The sequence below is a fragment of the Podarcis gaigeae genome, assembly GCF_964106915.1.
Source record: "Podarcis gaigeae genome assembly, chromosome: 4".
In the NCBI taxonomy this organism is placed as follows: Eukaryota; Metazoa; Chordata; class Lepidosauria; order Squamata; family Lacertidae; genus Podarcis; species Podarcis gaigeae.
This window is the reverse complement of record NC_139677.1, coordinates 80341531-80361687: the sequence shown is the minus strand read 5'-3', so window position 1 is coordinate 80361687 and position 20157 is coordinate 80341531. Positions and strand designations below refer to the sequence as shown.

Genomic DNA, 20157 nt, shown 5'->3' with positions numbered 1-20157 from the left:
GGCGGTTTCATCTCTTACTAGACCCTTTCAGTCCTATCACTCACAAATATCAATAGTATTTCTAGGAGAAAAACGTTCTGTAATGGCAAGTTTCCATTTTCCATTGGAACTTCATTTTGCTCTCAAACTTCTGCTTTGAAAGAAGCGTCATTGTAGCTTTTGTTGTTGTTGTTGTTGTTGTTGCCTAAAGATTTCCAGCTGTGAAGAAGAAATTCATGGCAGAATTAAAAGAGCTGCGACATAAAGAGCAGAGCCCTTATATTGTACAAAGCATTATCAGTCTGATAATGGGAATGAAATTTTTTCGCATCAAGATGTATCCAGTGGAGGATTTTGAAGCCTCTCTTCAGTTTATGCAGGTAATGTGGCTCCTTATCACTGTACATTTTTAGATGAGGCAATCAGCATACTTTACAGTCGATGGGATTCTAGTAACTGATTTCATTGGAATGTGGCTTTTACTCTCAAATGGATTCCATTGTAGAGAAAGGTGGAATACGGGAAATTTTTGCTGCATCAAGATGACTGGGGAAATTTCCGTTGTATAATTGTTGCTAACACAGAGAGGTTTGCTCATCAATCTTTCATATTTGTGTATTTGACAGATAATTCTTCTTATTAGGCTGAAATTAGGCATTTTTACCTTGGTGCATGCCGCATTGAACAGTGGGGACTATTTCGTTTATGAAGTAATATTGTTCAGTAAAACAAAGACAAATATTTTGTCAAGTATAATGCAAATACCCTGTGCAACTTTTCCCTCTTTTGTTCCAGGAATGTGCACATTATTTCCTTGAAGTTAAAGACAAAGATATCAAACACGCATTAGCAGGGCTGTTTGTTGAAATTCTCGTCCCAGTAGCTGCTGTAAGTTACTCTTGTTTACATGACTTTTCAAGATGGATTAGAAAAAGCCATCTTGAGATAGAACTTTATGCTGACTCTGGTCTCTTTCCAGGCTGTTAAAAATGAAGTCAATGTCCCCTGTCTGAGGAACTTCGTTGAAAGTCTGTATGACACAACGCTTGAACTTTCTTCGCGAAAGAAGCACTCGCTGGTTAGTAATGCTGAAGCTAAAACCCTTTGTCAGAAATCTCTTTAGGCAAGTTTCTCTCACAAGACTCTCGGAAATGATTCCAAAATTATCTCCCTGTATCTGACTCTGTGCACAACAATTTACTGCTTTACTGTGAAACTTTATATAGTTAAACAAGAAACCCTACATCTGTTTTAGCCTCTGCGTGATCTGGCTCTGCATGTCTCTGTCAGATCTAGTCATATTGCTGCTTTGTAGCTTTTAAAAACATGTTCATAATGTCACTTCCATCATCTGCTACTCTCTGTTCTAAAGATTATCATGAGGAATGGGAAAATGAAAGGAATGTGTGTTGCTTGTCAATACACATTAATAAGGCATTTCTCAGGCGGTTTCCTCCCCACCCCGCAATCGGACCAATTTATGGCAAGCAGCAGTGCCCTTTCCCCTCTGTGTTCTGCTAAGTAGAATTCTACTTCTTCTTTTGAGATGAGCAGTGGCATAGGCATTTATTTTGGGGAAGCTGTAGTAGGGCTGAATTAAATGAAGATGTGAATCAGTTTGACACAGGGTGCCTTAAGCATTTTGCCTCTCCAAGTGGATCAGAATAATTCAGACTCTGCTAAAACATTCTGAAGCCTTGGACCTTTACAAAACATTACCTATCTTAAGTAAAAGAGGAGTAGGAGAGAGTTGGGCAGTAGTGCTTACACAGATCTCCACGACAGCTTTGCTTTAGTTAATGTGATCATTATCTCTTCATTCAGCCAAGTAGTGGCTAACATAATGCAATGAAGCTTGTAACTGTGAGAATGTTAAGGGTCTAGTTTTTGTAACACAGTGCATAATCCTTCCAGAAACAATTAATAATATTGGGTTTGATCCAACAAGAAGTAATTAATTTTTAGTCCCATTGATTTCAGGGACAGAAGTGTAATCACCTCCCTATAAAAGTGGGTACCTTGGCCTAGTTCGCCTCTGTTAATTGCAAGGTCAGCCAAAGATAATGATAATTTGAATAAGCAAAATACAGCATAACTTTTCCCAGATTGCAACTCTGATTAGTAAAATTTCAAGTTGAAGGAAGTAGAATGGAGATAGAAACATAAATAAAATGCAAAATGTTTTGAAAACATTTGGAGGCTTCAATCTTTTTTGGGGATTTTTGTGAGGACTGGAGTAAAAGATGCAAGCAAAGTAGGAATATTCACAATAGGTGTTCAGGTACATTTTTATACATTGAAGTTTCATTTACCTGGGAGTAAGACCTACAGAACTCAACAGAACTTATTTTTTGCGTAGGATTGTACTTCTAGCAGACACTTGATTCCTCCTGAGCAATTGACAAATCACTTTTACAGCTTTGGTGATCTTATTCTGAGTACTTGAGAGATAACCGAACAGCACTAAAATGTATCATTCCATTTCTTCCACTGCAAGCCTAACTAAAAGACTAATCTGGTTAACAGAGCGTGGGCAGGACCTTCTGAATTAGCACGAAATCTGGAAAAAGGAAAGCTGTCCAAATGTGCACTTTGGATAATTGAGGTGTGCCCATGGTAGCTGAATTTGTTTGTTAATTTGTCCATTAAAGCCAAGGACTGTGTTTGTCTGTACTGTTGCTCCTTTGTAGGGGAATACTGAGTCCTCCAAGACAAGGTATTCTTGAACATGTCAAATATATACATTTATTCTTCACGTTATAATTTTTCACAGGAATATTACACAAACCAGTGCTATGCTGCTACAGAACGTTGGCCAGCATTCTGGATTGTCTGTGTAGTGCGAGACAGATATGTTTTATTGTTCTAATGAGAAAGTAATTCTACATCTATACAGAGTCGTCATCAAAATTCATAACAGCGTTCTTTTTAACTATGATATTGAGCAAAGTGTTTATGTTGGCTGGTGCATCTAATGTAGCACTGAAGAGAGATTGGCCTCTGGTATTTACTGCAGATCGGATGCTAAAGTAGTTTCCTCCTTTTTTGTCATTCAAATAATTCTGTATTCTCTTTGTCTCCTATTTAGGCTTTGTATCCTTTGGTAACCTGCCTGCTTTGTGTCAGTCAGAAGCAGTTCTTCTTAAACAGATGGCATATTTTCCTCAACAACTGCCTGTCCAATCTCAAAGTTAGTGTGTATATATATATGTATATCTTTCCTCTTTTGAAATTTATTAGTTCACTGTGTATAGTATAATGAATCTGCCACATACCCTTTTGACAGCTTTGGAGGGTCCTATATGCCATATCTTAATCTGACCAATTTTTTCCCTGCTAGTGTTGGCTGCAAGTGAAGTATGATGGAAAGGGTAAAGATCTCTGGGAAGCAGAGCGAAGTCAGGTGGTTCTGCTCCTATTGACTAGGATTCAATATCATCTGCAGGGGCATAAGATGCATTTGCCCCCAGGAGTGGTTCACCTGATGGGGCAGAGCCAGAGCAATAGCCCCCTAGCAGTGGAGTTGCTGTCATATGGCAGGCGGGTGAGGGGGAAGAGAGGTGGCAAGATCAGGGTTGTGTAAGAGTGTTAAATTGGCTCCATCAGTGCAGGCCTGCAGGCCCGACCTTGCTGCTGCCTCACCTGTCCTCCTCCTTATAAGCAGCAGTGACCCAGATGCCTGGAGGCTATTGCTGCAATTCTGCAGCCCCTCTTCCTTGCACCACTGCAACTTATATACCTGAAGGAGCGAATTCACGCCCGGTGTTCAGCCCAGACACTGAGGTCCAGCTTTGAGGGCCTTGTAGCAGTTCCCTCACAGTGAGAAGTGAGGTTACAGGGAACTAGGCAGAGGGCCTTTTCGGTGGTGGTGCCTGTTCTGTGGAATGCCCTCCCATCAGATATCAAGGAAATAAACAACTATCTGACTTTTAGAAGATATCTGAAGGCAACCCTGTTTAGGGAAGTTTTAATATATGATGTTTTATCGTGTTTTCAGTATCCTGTTGGGAGCTTACCAGAGTGGCTGGGAAACCCAGCCAGATGGGCAGGGTATAAATAAATTATTATTATTAATAATATTATTATTAAAACTAAATCAATAGAGTTTGGGTGGCAGAAGCAGTCTGTCGCGTCTATACCTACTGTTAGGTATAGCTTAAAATTCAGTTCTTCTAATCAGATTTTTAAATTCCTATAAGACCCCAGTGGTGAAATACTCTAGCCAGCTCATTTGTAATCATTCATTGTTTATTTAGTAAATAAAGTGAAGACTTGAAGAAATGGGAAATTATGTTTGTGAAAACTGCTATATGTATTTGTTGCTTTTAGAACAAAGATCCCAAAATGGCTCGTGTTGCACTGGAATCTCTCTACAGACTACTGTGGGTTTACATGATTAGAATTAAATGTGAAAGCAATACAACTACTCAAAGGTAAAAATGTGTATTCAGGTTTTGTTACTGTTGGAATGTTTATCACTTAATGGTCAAACAGCTTTAACCAAAAGACCTTCCTGGCCCCCTCCTTTGCATTGAAGGAGTCTTGTATTTATAATTCTCAAGCTATATCCATGGTCACATCATTTCCTGTCTGTAAACATGTATCACACCCTAGCACATAGAAAGGAAGAGGACAGCCTCATCTGAATATCTCTTTTTCAGATTTCTCCCCTTTCTCAGACCTTCGTCTTTTATTTAAAGTTGAATTTGTGCTTTGTATCCACATACAAAAGGGACGCAGGTGGCGCTGTGGTATAAACCACTGAGCCTTGGGCTTGCCAATCAGAAGGTTGGCGGTTTGAATCCACGTGATGGGGTGAGCTCCCGTTGTTCGGTCCCAGCACCTGCCAACCTAGCAGTTCGAAAGCACATCAAAGTGCAAGTAGATAAATAGGTACCACTCCGGCGGGAAGGTAAACGGCATTTCCGTGTGCTGCTCTAGTTTCGCCAGAAGCGGTTTAGTCATGCTGGCCACATGACCCAGAAAAACTGTCTCTGGACAAACGTCGGCTCCCTCGGCCAGTAAAGCGAGATGAGTGCCGCAACCCCAGAGTTGTTCGCAACTGGACTTAACTGTCAGGGCTCCTTTACCTTTTTCTTTATCCACATACAAAAAGTGTCTGAGATGAATGCAAGTTCTGAAACACCAACCTACTCAAAAGTTGAGCACAATTTATTAGCAACAAAATGTGAATGGGGCAGAATTGATAAATATGAATTCCTATGCTGTATTCTGCAATCCATGCTTGAGCACATATGTACAGAGTGATTTGATAAGCACACAATGCACTTCTGACCCCTAAAAAAAGTTGCCCTTTATGGGGGTGGAGAACCTTCTGTAGCTTATATCAGGGGTCAGCAAACTTTTTCAGCAGGGGGCCGGTCCACTGTCCCTCAGACCTTGTGTGGGACCGGACTATATTTTTTTGAGGGGGGGGGGGAATGAACGAATTCCTATGCCCCACAAAAAACCCAGAGATGCATTTTAAATAAAAGCACACATTCTACTCATGTAAAAACATCCGTGGGCCGGATTTAGAAGGCAATGGGGCCGGATCCGGCCCCCGGGTCTTAGTTTGCCTACCCATGGCTTATATGGAAGATAAAAGCTATCAATGGTTAATAGCCATGATTGCAGGCAGTTAAGGTTTGTGGGTACCAGTTGTTGGAAGCCGCAGGAGGGGAGAGTCCTCTTTTGCTTGGTTCTAGCTTGTAGGTTTCTCACAGGCATCTGACTGGCAGCCATGAGGAGTGCTCTGACCATATGTCAGGAGTGCTCTGATGGTGTTTCCTGCTTGGCAGGGGGTTGGACTCGATGGCCCTTGTGGTCTCTTCCAACTCTATGATTCTATGATTCTATGAGACTAGGATGTTGGACTAGATGGGAAGGTGGGAGAAGGGCTCTTGGACCCCCTTGGAGCATCGCACCTCCCTCCCTAAGCCAGGCGGAAGCTTCCTAGGTTTTGAGAAGGAGGTGCCAGAATTTAATACTCTAATTTACCAGGAACATTTAGGGGACTAGCCTAGTCCTCCTAGTCCATTGACTGCACGCCCCTGACCAATAGTCTGCTCCAGCAAGCTCTTCTTAAGTTCTTATTCTCTCATGGGGAGCCTTTCAGAGACGCATGCCAAGGATTGGGTGTGGCCATAGGCAAAAGTAGGCGGAGCCAGCAGTAAAAGTGGGCGGAGCAATGGATGTGACACTCCTCTTTGTACACTAGTCCACATTCCAGCCACACCCATAAACCCATCCTCCACCCATGCAAGCAAGAGGCATTATCACAGTTCAAGGAAAGCAAAAGCTCTTGGTGAGTATTCAGAGCAGGGCTGGTGAGTGGTGTGGACTGCAGAGAGAAGATGCAGCCTGGGGAGGCCTGGGGATGTAGAGGCCTGGAAAGTTAGATTTGGCCCCCAGGTCTGAGTTTTCCCAAACCTGCCTTACATACTTACAATCAGGGAAACATCCATATTGTTTTCTTGACCTAGAGAGGTGGTCATTTCTGTAACCTTTAGCATGCGCTATAGGCAGAATGCCTCTGTGGCTTTTAATCTGGAAGAAAGGAGAAAAAGTCTCTGTCCTTTGTCAAGATTTCTTCACGCTTCTTCCAAATATTTAAACAAGATGACACAGGGATGCCTTGCTGGGAATGAACTTGTGCTAACATTCTCCTTTTGTTTTACAGTCGACTTATAACAATCATCACAACTCTTTTCCCGAAAGGTTCCCGTGGCGTTGTACCACGAGACATGCCTCTAAATATATTTGTGAAAATTATACAGTTTATTGCACAGGTATGAAAACACTTGCAAGTTTTAAGCAGTTGGTCATTTTTATCTTGACATTTTACATTTGCATCATTCAGACGTCACAGTAATCCCAAGGGCAAAGAACACGTGGCCCTCTAGAAATTGTTGGACTGCGACTTCCATCATCCGTGACCTTCGGCTAGGGCTGATGTGAGTTGTAGTCCACATCTGGAGGGCCACAGGTTCCCCATTTTTGTGCTAAACTGTTTAGCAAAATGGGAATAAGCCTACTCTACTTCTCCATCATAAGTTATTGATTTTCCAGGCACTCAATAGAAGTCACTTATTTCTATGGATAAGTAAAAAGGCTTCAGTGGGAATGGAAACCACACTTGGAAGTGGGTTCTGTGAAAGAAAACAAATGAGGTCTGCAACACTGATAAGTAGTGGTTATTCATTAAGGGAACAATCTACCACAATAGAGGAAGACTTGCAAAAATGAGCTGTGGTTGTACATGGTTGATGTTCCGTTCCTATAATTTTACCAGGCTCATGGTTGGCATGCAATAATTTTCTTTCTTTTTTCTAACTTTTCACTGTAGGAGCGTTTGGATTTTGCAATGAAAGAAATAATTTATGATTTTCTTTGTGTTGGAAAACCAGCAAAAGCATTTAGTCTCAACCCAGAGGTATGATATCATTATGCTTTTATAGTTTATAATGCAGTTTGTTTGTTTGTTTGTTTGTGTGTGTGTGTGTGAGAGAGAGAGAGAAAGAGAAAGAGAAAGAGAGAGAGAAAAGTGTCAGTCATCTGTTGCCTTTATATTTTACTCATTCCCAACTTGTCATCCCTCAGCTTATCTCTTCAGTTCTTGATTTCCATTTTCACAGTTTCCCTTAATACATCTGTCCTCCAGCTGTTCCACACACGGGGGCTGAGGGAATCACATACAAGATGACAGCAACACAGAACACAAAGACAAAAAGAGGGAGAGAGCAAGAACTAGACTTAATGGCTAGCTGCACCATTATTGGAAAGCTGTACAAGTGTACCCTACATTCTGTAACAGATACTGCTTTTGGTTTGAGTATAGTGGAAAACATAAATTTGATATAGCTACTGAGGACCCAAATGGGTTGAGTTATAACCCTTGTCATGTGAAGGAGACAGGAAAGCAAAGAACTCTGGGAGGCAGGCACAGTTCCCTGCATCCCAGAGTTCTTTGCTCTCCTAAGCTACCTGAGTGAAGTCATGTTCTGGCTTGAAAAAGGCTGAGATACAGTCCTTCATCACCCCACTTGTTCACAGGACCGTTTTCCACATGAATGTGTTTCTGTCAGTCTTAAAATTCTTATTAGAACCTTCGTCTGCTTATGCAACATGGAACCCCATGTAAACTTCCGATCGCTCCACAGTGATTTCCAGGTATTTTCAATATAGACTCTGCAAGTCAGGTGCTAGTTAAATCAGTTCAACATTGATCAGTGCTCCTGAAATTAAAGTCCCTCAGACAGCTCTGTCCATCTAGCACATATTGGGTCAGATTGAGAAACCCTTTCCTCACTGCAGGGCAGCTCTTAGCCTTGCGGCCCAAATTTGACAAGTTGATTGGGCAGCTCACCTGTCAGTCACCCGGTGTACAAAGAGCCATGTGCAGGGCTATAAAATATCTGAGGCTTCAGCTTTAAAAGCCAGTCAGCTGGTGTGTGGTAGAGCCCAAAGCCTGATTTCTGCCTCTGATGAACTTGCTATCACAGCTGGTGCAACTGGCTTCATTTCTGCTGCCCATCAGCTGATGAGCAGTAGAACTGAAGCCTGCTTTCTCTTGCCAATGCATTTTAAGGCTCCCAATGGTTTGTTGACATCCGTGTCTCTTCCTGCTGCGCGCTTCACATATAGGACATCAGGCGTCAGACAGGCAGGGAAACAGCCTCACAAGGCAAATCTGAACCCCTGGCAGGTCAAGTCTGACACATGGGCTGGATGTTCTCCCTACCCCCATTTGTTGGGTGAACAAAATTATTTGTAATATTGCAGTTTGATGTTGTCGTCTTTAGAAGGTTATGTTAATACTGGTTCTTTCTTTGCTTCCCACCGAATTTGCAGAGAATGAATATTGGTCTGAGAGCCTTCTTGGTTATTGCGGATAGCTTGCAACAAAAAGATGGAGAGCCTCCAATGCCTGTTACTGGCGCTGTGCTTCCTTCTGGGAACACATTACGAGTGAAGAAAACCTACTTGAGCAAAACCCTCACAGATGAGGAAGCAAAGATGATAGGCAAGTATCAGGCCATGTTTCTTAACAGTTTATGAACTTGCACAGCAGTCTTGCAAAGTTCTCATAAGTTGCTAGCATAATGAACTGAACTGGGTATGTCTGAGGCCTGGATTCATACAGGAGATAGTACTGCAAGTCAGGGAGACCTGAGTCACCATCTGGTCACCTGCAAATAATTTCTAGTTGTCAGTGGCAACCAGGAAGTGCTTTTAACTGAATTTATAATGTATTTGCTGTGGGTTTGTGCAGGGGTAGTCAACATGGTGGCCTCTAACAATGTGGACTATTTATTTATTTACTTGGTTGTTAAAAGGCCCATCTTCAAAAAAAATATAGAGTCGTTTACAGACTACAGCGCCGGTCATCTATTGTGATTGGTCATGCTACCTGTTTCGTGTTATGGTTGGAAACTATGAGATGCTTAAGCATTAAAATATGAATATTTTCCTCGTAACTCTCTTCTGAACATTCCATATTATGTGAAGTTGTGAGGGCTAGAGATCACTCATATTCAGGGTATCAAAGAAACACTTCGTGCTGCATATATGCCATTGAACCTTACAAGTGTACTACACATTATTGAGATGAATATTTCTACAGTACTGGATTTTATGTTAATAATTAATTATGTTAATAATTAATAAAATGTTAGATTTTATATTAAGTTTTTATTCAGTGAACTGATATCAACTCACTGTATACTTTTCCAGGCATGTCAATATATTATTCTCAAGTAAGAAAAGCTGTAGACAACATACTGAGACATCTTGATAAAGAAGTTGGGCGCTGTATGATGCTCACTAACATACAGATGTTGAACAAAGAACCTGAAGATATGATCACGTGCGTGTTTGGTTATGGATTACTTTAAGTGAATTTGTACAACTTGATTAGCGCATAGCTGTTCTGTGGGTTTTCTCCCCAACCCACCCTGAAAAAACCAGATCTTATAAGAAAGAGTTTGCTAATGAATAGAATGAATGCCTATCCATTTCTGGGCAAGAACTAGATGATAAAACACAGGGCCATGTAACAGTCTCTCAGCTGGCTGGCTGCAAATTTTTCTGGAGGAATTGAGGGAGACATGGGCAGGGCAGGCATTTTCATGTCATGTCTTTTTTCTGCTCAACATCACCATCCTCAAAAAAAAAAGGGGGGGGACTCAGTTATATTTCTTTTGTAGATGGAAAAGCATGGACGTTATGGGAGGGGATTTTCAATGGGGAGAATACAAGAAGGGAAGTGTTAAGCACTCCCCACTAAAGTGAACATTTGGTTAGCAGACTGTTCCCCCCCCAAAAAAAAATCTATTCTGAGTTTTCCCACCAATCCTTCAGAGCGAATTGGGGAACAGTGTACAAGCAAGCAGCAGAAGGGGGAAATCCTGTTGCTCTAGTTCAGGTATTTAATTGAATACCACCTGTTGTTGTTGTTGTTTTCTCCTCATGTTTGGGCATTGACTAGTAATGCATAAATTCTTTTTCTTATATTCAGAGGTGAAAGAAAACCAAAAATCGACCTTTTCAGGACATGTGTTGCTGCTATTCCACGACTCCTTCCTGACGGAATGTCTAAACTGGAGCTGATTGATTTGCTTTCAAGGTAAATGACATGAAATGTTAAAAGACTGATAATTGGAGCTAAGATGTAAAGGCTGTCCGGTTTGTGATGGAGGTAGTTGGATGGAACTATTATAGGTGTGGTCAATTACCACCTTTCCATAATGCAACATGAATCAGTCTTTTCAGGTTATTGTTTGCGTGGAGAGAATGGAATTGATTGCTGTGTTGTCCAATGAGTGTTTGTTCATCTGTGGTGATACATGCCTGCATAATGCTACATATAGATTGCTTGTTTAGGCTGGGATTCAAAGAGCTACTTAGCCTGACAGGGGTCTTGCAAGTAGCCCGGCACAATTCTTGACTTGTTTTCCTTTAAAGCCGTATCATCGCACTCTCCTCCATTTCAGAACCGGTTTGCCGTTTGTCATGGGAGCATTGACGTAGACAAAAAAACAAGTCTAAAGCCCCCTTGAGCTTACATAACTAGCTTCACAGTTATTTGGGCCTTTGGCCATATTGATTTATATAGTGCTTAAAATGTAAATTAAAATTTGAAGGAGGGAAATAATAGAGGGCAAAGAAGGAGAGAGTGGTGAGGATAGCAAGAAATGAAACCTCTGAACTTAGTTGGGTGTAGCCTTTCAGCTCTGTCATTGTGTGAAGAAATGCAGTCCTGATGTTAAGAGAACTACCATTTTTGTTGCTTGTTTCTCCTTCAGTCCTAAAACTCTAGACTTGTAGCTCACCAAGCCAAGTGTAGCTTGCTAGTCATATATGCCTACCCACTAGGGCGGGGTACGCAACCTGCGACTCCGGAGCCGCATGTGGCTCTTTTACACCTTTGCCGCGGCTCCGGGGCGGATACTAGCGAGGGGAGGAGGCGCATTGTGCGCCCCAACACTCCCCAATGTGGCGGGCGCTGTACTGGCTGTGACCTCACATGGGGGCGGTGCGTGCGTTAGTCACGCACCGTCCCGACGTCACCTTCCCGCCCGCCCACTACATTGTAAGGGGCATGTACGCTGGTCACTGCATTGAAAGGGGGCATGTACGCTGGTCACTGTTTTGAAGGGGAGTGAAGAACACACACACACAAAAAGGTAACTTGTTAATTTAACTTTTATTTCTATGAGGAGGAGTAATTCTGAGGGGTCAAACAAAGAAATAATAAAAAAAGTTATTTTTATAATGACGAGTTTTGCGGCTCCCAGTTTTTTTTTCTTCGGAAACGGGTCCAAGTGGCTCTTTTTGTCTTAAAGGTTGCAGACCCCTGCACTAGGGCTTGGATAAACACCTTGTGTTTGCTGCCTGGCTGAACACACGGAACAGTCAAAGAGCAGTCAAGCACCTGTCAGGCCACAGCAGGGGTGGTGCATCCCATTTCACCTCTTGAGGTGAAACAGGAAGTGCACTCCACTCTGCCGCTCTGCTGCTCTTGCCACTGAGCCACTCGCCTCTGCCAGCACCACCCGCCTCTGCTGGAAGTACTTGTGGGATCTCACAAGATGTCTTTGGAAATCTCACAGGATCTCACCAGAAATCAATACCAATGCCAGCACCACTTCTTTGCCGGTGGTGGGGCATCTTTGGGGAGCTTCCACTGCCAGAGGCAGCTGTTTCACCTCATTTCATAGGTAGGCCGGCCCTGGGCCACAGTAGTTGCCTTGATTGTGAAGAACTGCGTTACTGCTTTTCAGTGATAGTTCCTCTCATGGGGAACTCCCTCCTTGCTGAGGTGCATCCTAATGAATTGACTGGAGTTTACTCCAAGGGAAATGGGTATAGAATTGCAGCCTTAGTACCGTAATTCATAAAATAAATTCTAAAGTTGCACTCTATTCTTACAAGTGGTGCTGTAGACGATGACTGAGAATAGGTTTATTAATTTTTTTACCTCAGATTAATGCTTTGCTAGCCTGGGTGTGTGCTGATCACAAATTGGTACATGGGTAATTTCTGACACGAAAGTTGCTTTATTTTTACATAGGCTTTCTATCCACATGGATGATGAACTTCGGCACATCGCTCAAAACTCACTTCAGGGCCTGCTAGTTGATTTTGTTGATTGGAGAGAGGATGTGCTTTTCGGCTTCACAAACTTCCTGTTGCGTGAAGTTAACGATATGCATCATAGCCTCCTGGACACATCCTTAAAATTACTGTTACAGTTGCTTACGCAATGGAAACTGGTAATGCACACTCCCGGAAAAGCCAGCGATCAGGCAAAAGGCAGGTCTACAGAGGTAAGACTTCAAAAGTATCGCATCACATTTCAGAACAATTTGGCTAAATTTTTGTATACATTGATGTGTCTTAAATTAGAGCCACATTTGTTTAATTTGCACATTGGGCATGGCAATATTTTTATATCAGTTCACCCCTCACAGTTGGACTACTATTAATCCACTCCTGAATGCTTAAACAGGGGTGGGACTTCAGGGGGGTGGGGCGTTATTCCGGGATAATTGTGTAAACAACCATATAGAGGTCAAATTTAGCAGACCAAATTGTGCAACAAAACACAAATGTATTTTCTAAGAGAAGAGTCCCATTTGTAAAAAACCAACAAAACAGCCCGATCCAGCAACACATGTTCTGTAAGTACAGAAATGTTGCAGTTACAGGGGCAATAACACATTGCATATATAGATTATGGCATAAGTATTTAGCACTGTTATCATAAGGTATAGCTGAAGGTAACCATCTTTTAACTTATAAGAAATGGATTGTATCACAATGGCCATGGATCTTATTTTCATTTAGTTTTTCTTAAATTTCACATTGCATGCTATTGTCTCGTTATTTTAACATTATGAACTCTTGAAGCTTAATGACCTATGTTGGAATATACAAACACATCATTTTGCAGCTGATACCGAACGGATCCGCTCACAGGACACAGACGGAGAGAAGTTCATATTCCAACGTTCTACATGCTGTTGAAGGTTTTGCACTAGTGTTACTCTGCAGTTTCCAGGTCGCTACACGTAAACTGGCAGTATTGATTCTCAGAGAGATCCGCGCTCTGTTTCTTGCACTGGGACAAGCAGAGGTACGACTTCTCATTCCTGCATCACAAATACAATTTCCCCAAGTAATTTTTTTTGGGGGGGGGGTTTAAATGAAAATTTGATTTGCCGTATTACCTTTTGCTTTTAAAATGGACTTTTGCTTACAGTCCTGTGCGTGCTTTTATGCACCAACAAGACCTCACTGGAAATAGTGGGACTTGCTTCTGAGTAAACGATCATAGATTTAAGTTTTTATGTTCCTTTAGTTTTTATTTGCATAACCACTGGAACTGTGGGAATGAATAGGCGAAGGGCCAAGCTAGGCATGGCAGCAGGCAGCTCTGTGATCAGATCTCCTGATCTGATCTTGTTTATTTTAAACTTGAATAAAAACCATGGAGAGCAGGGACCACAACAATGAGGAAGAGTTAACCATTTCCTGTAGGTGTCCTTTTCATGTTACTAATTTCCTTCACTCCAAAAATTGCTATTTGCCCCATGGTTGTTCCCTAAATCTAACACACTAACTGAATATTCTGTGGTTGGATATAGGACTCCTTTGATTTGTCATCTGATTTCTTTACTTGCCTTTATCCAGTACATGATAATAGTGCAATCCACCATGCTGCATTGTTTCCATTCATTCTAATGGTTATTTGCTGAGTTGCATTCAAGGTAGGCAAGAGTGATGTCTCTTACTAGTCAAAACAAAAAAATTCCTTCCAGTAGCACCTTAAAGACCAGCTAAGTTAGTTCTTGGTATGAGCTTTCGTGTGCATGCACACTTCTTCAGATACCAGATATGCACACTTCTTCAGGTATCTGAAGAAGTGTGCATGCACACGAAAGCTCATACCAAGAACTAACTTAGTTGGTCTTTAAGGTGCTACTGGAAGGAATTTTTTTGTTTTGAGTATGGCAGACCAACACGGCTACCTATCTGTAACTGTCTCTTACTAGATTTGATAGCAACATGAAATGTGGCAAGATTCTTGACAGGCAAAATATGTACAGGCAGCGGCCATTTTTGGCGCATCCTGTTGCTGTGCAATCGCCAACACGTGGGTCCTTTTGGACCCGTAAGAGGTCAGAATGTGGGGGAGTAACAGGGTGGGGCTGAGGCAGGGTGGAACAGGGTGGAGGACACTCATATGTTCTCTGCCAACACTCACGAGGGCCGGAAATGGAACCCCTGTGCAAAATGGTTCCTAACTTACCTAGAAATCTTGGGTGCTCACTTACAGAAATTAGAGGTTGTATCCAGTGTTAGTCCTACTGAGAGTAGATCCATTGACATTAATGCACTTTACTAACTTAGGTCCGTTAATTTCAGGGAGTCTACTCTGAGCAGAACTCAGCTGGACACAACCCATATTTCTTGTTTCTCAGTCTTTCAGACCCCTGTTCTAACATTCCTTCAGATACACAAATGGTTCTTGGATGGAGGTTATTTCTTCCTTTAATAGTAAAAAAAAAGCATTGTTACTAGAAAGTGTTATGTTTATTAATATGGAATTGACCGATACATCGTGTCCGTCCAGCTGGCAGCTACGTGTAATAAAACGATTTCATGCACTGCATTTTTCTTTGCACCATAGAGAATACTAATTCTTGTTTGTCAAATACAAAAGCATGGAGCGCCTTGTTCCCAGTTAGTAAGTTGCTAAGTGGAGAACAAAATATTTTGTGTTCATGCCATTGGAATGCTTCAGTAAACAGCAGGCTAGTTTTTCATCCCCTCAATACATGATGTCTTAAGTCGTATGGCATTTTATGATGGGCACTTCTGTTCTGCAAACACTGAACTAAATCCAACAATTAACCTCATGTTGAGCTTCTGTCAGTGCATTAACTCTGTAAGCACAAAAAATGAAGCAGAAGTTCTGGTACAACACACACGCACACACACACACACACACACATACACACTAAACTAGATACTTATTCTGACCCACTTTGCCAGTTGGTAATTTATCACAGCTCTAATATTTGAAAAAGTCCTACAATCCAATGGAATTGGATTCTTATTTGCAAAGAATTTGAAACATAAAAAAAAAATAGAAATTACTGGTTGTGCTAAGTGTATTATAGAGCAGTGCTGTAGCTGAATCAGGATGTTGTCATGGCATAAGTATTGGGCTGTGCTTCCATGGGAAGAGTATGCTTGTGCACTGTTTAGCATTCCTCCTCACTCAAAGTAGAAGAGCAGTCAAGAGGAATGTTCAAAGGTGGGAAGTGTGTGGGAGTGGAGTTTCTTCAGCAGCCTTCCCAAGTCTGGTGTCTTCCAGATGCCTTAGACTACAATTCCCACCATTCTCGGCCCGCATGGTCCAATGGTCAGGAACATCTAGAGGACATCATCCTTGGAGAAGGTTGGTCCACAAAATGAATCCGAATGGCTACAGTTGTCAGGAGTGCCTCTGGGAATTGTGAGGGAGCTAGGAATCGAAAACAGAGAAAGTTCTAGTGGGACCTGCAGCAGAATGTTACAGCGTGGAGTGTTGCTCTTCAGTGTTCCAGTCAGCCATTCCATCTCCTCCTGTTGTTTTGTGGTGGCCACTGAGCATGCTCACTCCTCACTGGGTTTTTTTAAAGGGTTAGGTCCTCTCTCTTTAGTCCCCCCGCCCCCAATTATTTTGTACTTCAGCAAACCTTGCGGTTTCCTCAAGCCTCCTGAAACTTCCTTCTTGTAAGTGGATAGTTCTGCTTTGGCTGTTTAAAACAACTGCACTAGAGGGAGTGAATAACTGCAGTCTCACAAAATTTCAAGTAATGCTGCTGCAGTAATGGCTCACTTTGACTCACTCAGAATAATTCTGTTTCATGTGAAGGATATAAATGAGTTAGAACCAGTTCTCATTCAGAAATTGGGGTGGCTGCTGAACTGGAGAACACTGACTAATTTGACCAAATTTATTTTGACTTGAACCAGGATATAAGGTGGTTTAAGATGCCACAAACAGTAAATTGCTCACTTACCTGGATGTCACGTAAACTGAGTGTTTACCTGCAGCGGTTGGATGTGCCTGGACTCATACATGAGCTTGTTGACTTCAGTTGGTTGATTCATATGTGGTATCACTGCTTTCAATATGAGATTGTTCCTCTTTTAATGCTTCTCCCATCACACTGTCTATTTCATACATCTGATGAGGTAGACTCTAGCCCACAAAAGCTTATGCCACAGTAAATATCTTACTATTCAAACACTCTTTTTTAAAAAAATAATTTAATTTCTGTCACCTTCACATGTACAGGATGACGATAGGCCTATGATTGATGTCATGGACCAACTAAGTTCTTCTATTCTGGAAAGTTTCATTCATGTGGCCGTTTCAGATTCAGTAAGTACCTTCTTGTTATCCTCTAACTGTTCACAATGCATATGTGCTAAATAAACAGAAACTGCAACGTTCCAAAAAGACTGGAATGCAGATACAAAGATTATAGGTATGTTAAGAAACTCTTAGAGTTGCTTCAGGCATTAGATTTTATTACTCAGTACAGCACAGGTAATCTCCTTGATCCGCTGCTGCAGTTCCATTACTTCAGCCTGTAATTGTAGCTGTATTGATATTTTCAACGTCTTAGCAGAATATTAGGTAATAACTGGTTTCATAATTTAACTACCAGCCGTATCCAGAGATTTGTATGTAGCCAGATTCCAATCTATTGTACAGTCAGACTACCCCATTAATTTAATGAATAGCCTCAATCCTTGCATGGATTGAATCTTCTACTCAAACAGATCTCCTGCCTATACTGTTATTGGATCAGTGTGCATCACTAGAATGCAGCAAGGTATCTTTAGTATAGTCAGTGGGGCAATGTCTCAAATTGACTAAGGAACAGAGAATAAGCCATGGACTGATTCTGACTGCATACAGGTGCAGAGGGGGCAGGAACACAGAGGCACTGTTAACTTCTGCCAAAAGCATGTAGATAAGCCCTGAGCAGAATGAATGATGGATCAGTGAAATGCACTGCAGGTTGTGTGGTGTTTCCATCTCTTCAAACAAGGGTTTGGCAGCCAGTATCCAGGTCCAAATGCAGATTTGCTACTTACACGTGCCCCCAAAAGAGGAAATGCATCCCCAAAAAGAGAGGGCACATATCTTTTTGGATGGATGCAAATTTGGAAATAAATGTTATCATTTAAACAGAATGGCTGGCATTTAGCTAAATTGTAATGAAGGAATATGACTAAGTCCATTAATGTCAACAGATCTAGTCTGAATACCACACGGTGCATTTTATAGTGGGAAGAACGACCAAGGGACCTCTGTGCTTGCTCAGTCTGCAGTGCAGGTGCTAACTGCTGTTGGATAACTTCAAGGCCCCTGCTTTTCATTCTTAATGGTTTTTAAAAAATATTTAAAACCGTTTTGAACTAGACAGCACTTCACATAGAGCTGTCCTCTGACACCCTTTCAAGAAGTAAACTCCTTTATTACATAGGACACATGGGCAGCCTACTGAAAGGACAGCTTATCAGGAAAATAAAAAATGCAGGCCAACCTCTGAAATAATATGCTGACAGAGATTTTCTTTCTTTTTTTAAAAAAAAAAATCTTTTCCCTCCACAGACAACGTTACCATTAACCCATAATGTGGATTTGCAGTGGCTGGTAGAATGGAACGCGGTCCTTGTTAATAGCCATTATGATGTAAAAAGTCCTTCCCATGTCTGGATATTTGCACAGTCCGTCAAAGATCCCTGGGTTCTCTGCCTTTTCAGTTTTCTTAGACAAGAGAATTTACCAAAGCATTGTCCCACTGCTCTCAGCTATGCTTGGCCTTATGCATTTACAAGGCTGCAGCTGGTCATGCCTTTGGTTGATCCAAAGTAAGTTCTGTCGTTGTTTTATTACTATTTGGTTGTCAATATTTCATATTACACTGATAGATCTGGTCTGTATTCACTGTTTTTAAATAATGAATCCCACAGAATGGCATATATTTGATAGGAGGGTTATGTTTTTGTGAGCCTGCGTAGTCCAGTGTGCAGAGTTGCGCTTAGAATTGGGGTACCTGGTTTTAAAATCTTTGTACAACTGTGGCTTCTTATAGGTGGTATTGAGAAAGCATTTGCCCCTAAACTTTAGCTCTTCACATCCAAAAAATAATTGCTGTGAATGCCTTCACATGCTTGCAGTGAGAAGTATAAAAGATGTAAAGCAGTTCTGCATGTTTTTCAACAACAAAAATAGCACCGAGTGATTTTTTTATGTTGTTGCTGTAGCCATAGTTTAGAACTTCAGGAGCTACCTTTGGCCCATCAGTATTGTCAACACCTGACTCACAGTGGCTTTTCAGGGTATTAGACGGGAGTTTGTACCAACTTACCTGGTGTTGCTAGGAATTGAACCCAATACTGTATTCATGCAAAGGATATGCTCTACCACTGAGTTAGATCCTTCCTTTTCATTTTATGCTGAGCTGAATCAGCCCCTTTATATTGCTATAATGTCTCCTCTTTGAAAAATAATAAAACAAAGTAATATCCCAAACTGATTTTTTTAAATTTTAAAACAACGTATCCAGCAGCCCTGTGAATGCAAAGAAAACCAGTACAGCGAGCAGTGGAGACCATTATGTCACTTTATGGAGAAATTACCTTATTCTCTGCTTTGGAGCAGCAAAACCCAGTATTATGAGCCCCGGCCATCTGCGTGTTTCGACTCCTGAGATCATGGCTACCACACCTGATGGTACTGTTAGTTACGATAACAAGGTAAGTGGTATTTCGTTAAAACGACTTGGCCATCAAATGAGAAATATGTTTATATATGATGTGTATTTTTCACACAAGACTCAAGCCTAGTCCTTCTATACATATGATGCATTGCCATCTGTAAGCCAGAAGTGAGAACCTGTGGCCTTCCAGATGTTGTGGGACTGCAGCTTCCATCACACCTCCCCACCAGCATGGCCCAGGAGTTGGGGATGATGGGAATTGAAGGCCCAGGAGTTGGGGATGATGGGAATTGAAGTCCAGCATCATTGGAGGAGCCACAGGTTCTCCATATCTGCAAAGTGCATACATCACTACCGAGCTGTGGCCTCCTTAGGAAAGACCTTGCTAGAACCATTGCAGAGCTGGATTTAAGATCCTTCACCACTCATAGTTGTCAGCGTTGAATCAAGGGTCTTCTTCTTTGGCGATCACTCATAGCTGAGTAAGATTGTCTTCCATGAACACGGTCTTAATGGTGTGTCCGTAAGTGACTGTGGAGTCCAATGCTGGATCCACACATCCTTCTACAGTGGAGACATAGGTTTCCAGGTGGGAGTTGATCACGGTGAGGGTTTGTCCAACATGCCTTCCTCTTAGCTTATTTCTCCCTTTTGCCCCAAGTTCATGCTTCTTCAAAGTCCATGACACCTTTGGTAAAGGTCGTTCTCCTATTGGAGCACTCGCAGGCCAGTGTTTCCCAGTTATCAGTGCTTATACTACATTCTTTTAGATATTTTAGTATGTTAAGATTAAAGGGGACCCCTAACCATTAGGTCCAGTCGTGGCCGACTTTGGGGTTGCGGCGCTCATCTCGCTTTATTGGCCGAGGGAGCCAGCGTACAG

The 20157-nt window shown here is 41.8% G+C and overlaps 2 protein-coding genes across 14 annotated transcripts in view; both read left to right on the top strand.

Moving 5' to 3' along the window:
• Positions 1 to 20157, top strand: part of LOC310843240 (cilia- and flagella-associated protein 337-like) — a 1288916-nt gene that overhangs the window by 295541 nt on the left and 973218 nt on the right. The gene's annotated exons all lie outside the window — the stretch shown is intronic.
• Positions 1 to 20157, top strand: part of FRY (FRY microtubule binding protein) — a 193758-nt gene that overhangs the window by 95484 nt on the left and 78117 nt on the right. For 10 of the 13 annotated variants that reach the window (XM_083735730.1, XM_083735724.1, XM_083735728.1 and 7 more), the window contains 15 exons: positions 191 to 359; positions 775 to 867; positions 959 to 1057; positions 3068 to 3169; positions 4309 to 4412; positions 6662 to 6770; positions 7328 to 7414; positions 8833 to 9004; positions 9715 to 9847; positions 10499 to 10606; positions 12554 to 12809; positions 13436 to 13618; positions 16835 to 16921; positions 18164 to 18423; positions 19122 to 19311. In XM_083735730.1, coding sequence (XP_083591856.1) covers positions 191 to 359; positions 775 to 867; positions 959 to 1057; positions 3068 to 3169; positions 4309 to 4412; positions 6662 to 6770; positions 7328 to 7414; positions 8833 to 9004; positions 9715 to 9847; positions 10499 to 10606; positions 12554 to 12809; positions 13436 to 13618; positions 16835 to 16921; positions 18164 to 18423; positions 19122 to 19311 — 2152 coding nt within the window. The remainder of the gene's footprint in view (positions 1 to 190; positions 360 to 774; positions 868 to 958; positions 1058 to 3067; positions 3170 to 4308; positions 4413 to 6661; positions 6771 to 7327; positions 7415 to 8832; positions 9005 to 9714; positions 9848 to 10498; positions 10607 to 12553; positions 12810 to 13435; positions 13619 to 16834; positions 16922 to 18163; positions 18424 to 19121; positions 19312 to 20157) is intronic. The other 3 variants (XM_083735729.1, XM_083735734.1, XM_083735736.1) reach the window with 1 other exon arrangement.